General features: G+C 53.7%; 1 protein-coding gene across 1 annotated transcript in view; it reads right to left on the bottom strand.

The window, feature by feature from the left end:
* COL22A1 (collagen type XXII alpha 1 chain) overlaps window positions 1-5666 on the bottom strand; it is a 191307-nt gene that overhangs the window by 12286 nt on the left and 173355 nt on the right. The window contains exons 45-46 of the mRNA XM_011373400.1: window positions 4327-4464; window positions 1861-1914 (exon numbers count right to left, since the gene is read on the bottom strand). Of these exons, the coding sequence (XP_011371702.1) occupies window positions 1861-1914; window positions 4327-4464 (192 nt within the window). The remainder of the gene's footprint in view (window positions 1-1860; window positions 1915-4326; window positions 4465-5666) is intronic.

Genomic DNA, 5666 nt, shown 5'->3' with positions numbered 1-5666 from the left:
TCTGTGGGAAGGGGCTTGATATGCCACCACGTCTGAAGGAGCAGGGCTGACCTTGGAGTCAGGGAGTGGGGAGCTGACCGTGGCCCCCAACTTCCTAGCTAAGGCTCTTGGGTGCCTGACATCTGTTCACCGTGACTCAGCTTCACATGTGTCAAATGCAGACAAAACCTGCTTCGGCAGAGTTCCCGTAAAGACTGAACAGGAGACGGTGCTCAAAACGGGCCATAGATCCCTGTCCCCAGAGAGCGAGGGGCCTGCCTGGGTCCCAGCACCTTCCTCAGAGACACTGGGACCCCGAACCCGGGAGGCGAGAGACAGGCGCCCTGCCGTGCTCTCCTACCCCATAACCGTGAACAAAAAGCACCACCCGAGGTGGCCACAGAAGGCACCCGGCTGGCAATTTTACGTATTTCATCTTCTCCTTCAGGGCTCACGACCATCCTCAGCAGTGGGAGCTCTGCTGCTCCCCGCTTCACAGAAGAAGAAACAGAGGTCCAGAGAGGTCCCATGCCAAGCTCACAAAATGAATAAATGAAAACGTAAAGGCTGCGCCCGGGTTTGTCCACCTCGAGGCCCACGCCATCTTCCAGGCGTTGCTCTGACGCGGGCCAGGCCAGCCCGAGGAGGCAGGTTGTCTGCCTGCTGGGTCTCTGACTGCGGCCCCTGCACGCGGCAGGATTCCTCACAACTCTGGGCCAGGCGGGTCCGACCCAGCATCAGTCCCAGCAAACAGGTCTCCCTGCTGAAAGGAAGCCCCTCCCACCCGACCGGCTGGGAGCCGCCTTAACGAAAATCGAAAATCGCCAGTTCTGATTTCAGCCTCCCTCAGAAGGTGGCACTCTCCATGCTCACGATTCTTTTCCCAGCACAATCGGGTGAAAGGCAAGGAGATGTGGCAAGAAGGAAATTGATTTTGTGTTTTATTTCCTCTGTGTTGAGTGCTAGCCGGGTGAGTCATTGATTTCTCTACTGGAAGACGCATTAAGGAAAGAGAACTAGCATTTTGATCTTCCCCTCCTTGCCAGATAATCGGATTTTAGAATTTTCATTAAAAATCATAATCTTTCCAGAAACAAATTTAAGGAAATGTGTATAAACAATTTAAAAATTATAAAAGAGTAAAGCATTTAGCAAAAAACAAACAAACAAACAAACAAAAAACATCAACAACTCCAAAATACAGAGATGGCATTCATTTTTATAGAAAAAGGACCCATGTCTATAATAGCGTGACAGCTAGAGTTAGATATACGAATGCCTTTTAGATATACAAATGTCGCAATTCATGCATAGAAAAAAAAGACTAGGAAAAATATAGTAGAGTGTTAAAGCTTAACCGCTGTTTTGCAGAATTATATATAAGTAACTCTTATTTTCTTCTCCACGGCATTATTTTTTATTCTTTTTCTATTATTATCATCGCCATGGTTGTTGTTTTGCAATGAGAATGGGTTACTTTATCATAGGGGGAAAAAAACCTTTAGCTATGGAAAATGTTCAAAACTAAAATTAAGACTCATTCTTAGGTTCTATCATCCAAAGAAAGCCCACTAAAATTACCCTAAATAGGCTAAAAACAAAACAAAAACAGTTAGAACAACATGGTAACAATGGCTGCAGTTCTGAAAGTCAAGTTTAAGGCCATGGCATGTGAAAGAAGTGAATTTATCAGAAGGGGCCCCAATGTTTTGGAGGAGAGAAACTTCTGGAAACTCATAGTCTGGCAGTCTCTGCAAACCCTACTCACTATGCAGAGCCATGTGGCTGATGGCTTTATTCCACTACAGACCACACACATGCGCACACACGCGCGTGCGCACAGCACACACGCACACACGCACACACGCACACGGCACTTACGGGGGGGCCTCGGGCGCCCTCTGGTCCTGGCAGACCGGGCCCTCCTGCTTTGCCCTGGGAGTAGAGAAGAAAAGAAGAGTTTGAGACACGTGTTAAGGGCCTTCCTGTTCTTGGTGCCTGGCCTGCCCCGTATCACAGGTCCACAGCCGGTCACCGACCCCTGCCCACCCTTCCCCTGGCTCTGCAGTCCAGATCACCAGACTAGAGCCAGGCCCGCTGAGTCCTGGTCCTCCTGGGACCACGCCGGTTACACAGGGCTCACCTTGACAGCGGTCACTCATGGTACCCTGATTATTCTCAGAAACGGTCTGGTCTGGCTGAGAAATTCTGTTGACATCCTCATTCTAAATGACTTTTTAGCTACCCACAAACCCTCTTAAAGGCAGCCGATACCCACTGCATCCTACGAAGGGGGGCGCTGGGGCTCAGAAGTTACAGCCTTACCGAGCTGATAAAGGTCAAGCAGCCTGACTCCCAGCTGCAGGCAACACCCAAAGGCGCGCCTCACCCGTCGGCTGCGCTGCCGGCGGGGCTGCCGTCTGCTCTCCCTTTTCGCTCTGCCCTCTCTCAACTACGAAGTCACGGGGGCACCTTTGCTCTTTGTACTTCTTCACTCCCGGCAGCTCGGTGGGGTCCTGGACTAAGCGAGTCAGTGAGAGGTGGGCGCTAAAGTCCAGATAGGGTGGTCAGAGGTGGGGGCGGGCAGAGGGGCAGGAAAAGTGGGTGGAAGGGCACGTCTGATTGATTGGCACACCGTTCCCCCGAATGGAGCCCTCGTTTGCACAGCTTGCACATTTGGAGGATCAGATGGGGTCCATTCGCGGGGGGTGGAGGGAGCACCCTAGGATGTGGAGTGAAATTACAGAGGAGGAGGTGGGGCACGAAGCTCTGACACCGAGGTGGGTGGGGTGGTTTCTTCCATCCCAGCTCATCCGAGTCCAGCTGGTGTGATCCGGGGTGTCCCTTCCCTTCTGCATTGTAAATTCAGGACAACTGCCGCCCGTGGGTCTTTGTGACTGAGGAGGTCGGTCCCAGCCTGGCTCCTGCTCCGCAGTCAGGTGGGGCGGCCACCCCACCGCCAGCCCAAGTTACCCCCTGAGAACTAACAGCCAGCAAGTGTGGAGGGCCTTCCACATGGCCAGCACAGAGAGGCTGGGTGATCCGCTCAAGGTCACACAGTTGGGGTTCTAATCTGGGCATTCTGGCTCCAGAGTCTCTGTACTTAATCCTACACTAGAATTAATGTTCAGACATCTCTTAACAAAAATTATGCAATAGGCGACTCAAAAGCTGCCTGTCTATCCAGCTGTGGATCTATCCATTTCTCCATCCATCACCTATCCACCCATCTATCTACTTTCTATCCATCCAACCATCCATGTCCCTAAAGTATAGGAACTTGAAGGAATAACTCAAGGTGCAGAGTGACCACCCACCTCATGTGGCAGATGCTGCAGTTTCCCTGCCCCTCCCCCCGCTCACTCAGGAGGGTGCCCCCCACCCCCCCCACCCCCCCCTTAACAAACGGTCTCTGCCGGGCTAAAGGCTGAAGGCTGAAGGCTGCTCTGGAATGGCCTCGGGGCTGCCTGACTGAGTGCGGAGGCCCAAGGGCACGGAGTTCACAGCTCGGGGACAACTTGCAACCAAAATGGGCTGAAGGATGAACAGCCCGGGCGCCCGTGCCCGGCCTGGTGGAGCAGGGCTGCAGCTGTGCCCCTCGCGAATTCTCAGAGGGCCTCCAGCGAGCCTGGGCGCGGGCTGCCCACTGGAGTGGCTGCGCTCGCTGTCCCTGGCGGCTTCCCTTCTTTCCTTGTTCCGTTTCCTCACGCCCTCCGTGTCCCCTGGGACCACGCCCCAACGACGCCAGCCCCTCCGAAGCCTTGTCTCCAGTCTGCTTAGAGGATCTCCGACGCCCCCTGTTCTGTGCCAATTTCCTCCGCAGCAGCTCAGAGTGATAACCGCCGGGATGGGGGCACTGACTGGTGAGCCCTGGATGCCCCCGCCGGGGGTCACCGAGTGTCCCCTCTCCCTGGAGGACCAGTCCTGCCCCTTGAGCACTGACCGACCCAGGAGAGGCCTGGTCTCACACCGGTCTGTGCCCAGCGTGCGGCCCGGCCTGACGGGGCAAAGCCTTCCATCAACAGGCCAGACGGAGACCAACGGCATCAGCTTCCCTGGACGCCTGCAGAAAAGCTGACGTCCTGTTCTGGGGCGCTGAGCTCTGGGCTGCGCCTCTGGGGTGGGGGTCCTGCAGGGCTCGTCTCCCAGCTATGGGACCTTGGCTGGCGACTTAACCTCTCTGCGCCCTGGTTTCCTCGTCTGAGGCAGTGACACCTGCTCCTCCAGGGGTTCTCCAGGGAGCTATGGTGGAAACGTAAGGGAGCCCTCGGCACCCTGGCCCGAGGTCAGCACAAGCTGTGAGCCACGGGGGCAGCATGTCCTCCTCTCTCCCTCCCTGCGCCTCACCCTGGCTGTGGCTGCCCCCTGCCCACCACGGCAGCTCTGCCGGACGTCAGCCTTCAGCAGCTTAGCGGGACCCCTGTGCTCTGCTCGCTGCTGTGAGCTCTTTCTTTCCCTCTCGGCAGCAAGATCTGGTTCCAGCATCTGGCGAGCAGGGGACAATGATAAAGGAGCAGCTTCGGGCAAGCTGTGTAAGACGTGGAATGAGTCTCAACAGTTGATGAGCAAACAAATTCAATGGGACGTAAACCTCGCCACAGAAACTTTACGTGCTTTCACTGAGTGGTTCCATAGGGTCTGCTGTCCTGGCCTCACCAAGAGTTAAAACCAGTGTAAAAAAGAACTGACTAAAATAATTAACAGACAAGCCTAATGCATCTAGCATATTTCTCACCTCATCTGATTCTCTGGCAACCCCGGTAGGTTGCTACTCTTATCCTCATTCTATTTAAAAAGAAACTGAAGCTCAGAGACGCGTTTTGACCCGCCCCAGGTCACAAAGCCTGTGTGGACTGGAGCCAGCATCCAAAGCCAGTCTCTTAGTCTGGTTGTGGTTTTAAGGTTGGTATAAAATTTGTTAGTTTAAGTTTAATTTGATTTTATCCATAAGTAACACATGCCCAAGGCTCCAAAAAATTTTAGAAAGTAACAATAATATAACATACTACTGAGTACCAATTTGTCTCCTTCTGCTCAAAACCACCCTCCTGGGGGTGGGGGGAACTACTTTTATTTGTGTTTTTAGAGTCTCTCAGAGTTCTTTTATGTAAATAGTAGAAAAATATATACACAGACCCATTTTTATACAAAATCGGGCATGCTACACGCCCAAGGTCTATCACGTAACGATACAGCTCGGAGAAGTCCCTCGCCGATACGTAAAGGATGTCCTCATGCTACCTCACAGCTGCCTGGGGTCTGCTGGGTGGCCCCGTCGTTACTGGTCCCCTACAGGTGGGCTTCTGGACAACCCGGGTTTCTAAGCTCCACCTGCCACCTTCCTCCCGCCCCTTGATGTCGAGGTGCCATGGAAACGGCAGGGCTGCTAGGAACCGAACACCACTGCCATCCAGGAGCCCGACACAGTCGAGACGAATCGACCACCCTGGATTGTCAGGAAAGACAACTTTGAGGTCACGGATACGAGCCTGTAGAAATCCCTGCACTACCAATGGCTCCTGGGGCCACAGGGACTTCCTCGTGAGCACTCAGTCTGCCGTGCTGTGTGTCCCCAGACAGATGACATTAAAGGAAAAGAAAAACCACACATGACTCTATGGCAAGGTTGAAGCCAGGGCAAACTCGCAGCCCCTAGAGCCAGCAGGTGTGGCTCAGGTTGTCCGTGG

Source organism: Pteropus vampyrus, unplaced genomic scaffold (genome assembly GCF_000151845.1).
Source record: "Pteropus vampyrus isolate Shadow unplaced genomic scaffold, Pvam_2.0 Scaffold224, whole genome shotgun sequence".
Classification (NCBI taxonomy): Eukaryota; Metazoa; Chordata; class Mammalia; order Chiroptera; family Pteropodidae; genus Pteropus; species Pteropus vampyrus.
This window is presented reverse-complemented; position numbering and strand designations above follow the sequence as displayed.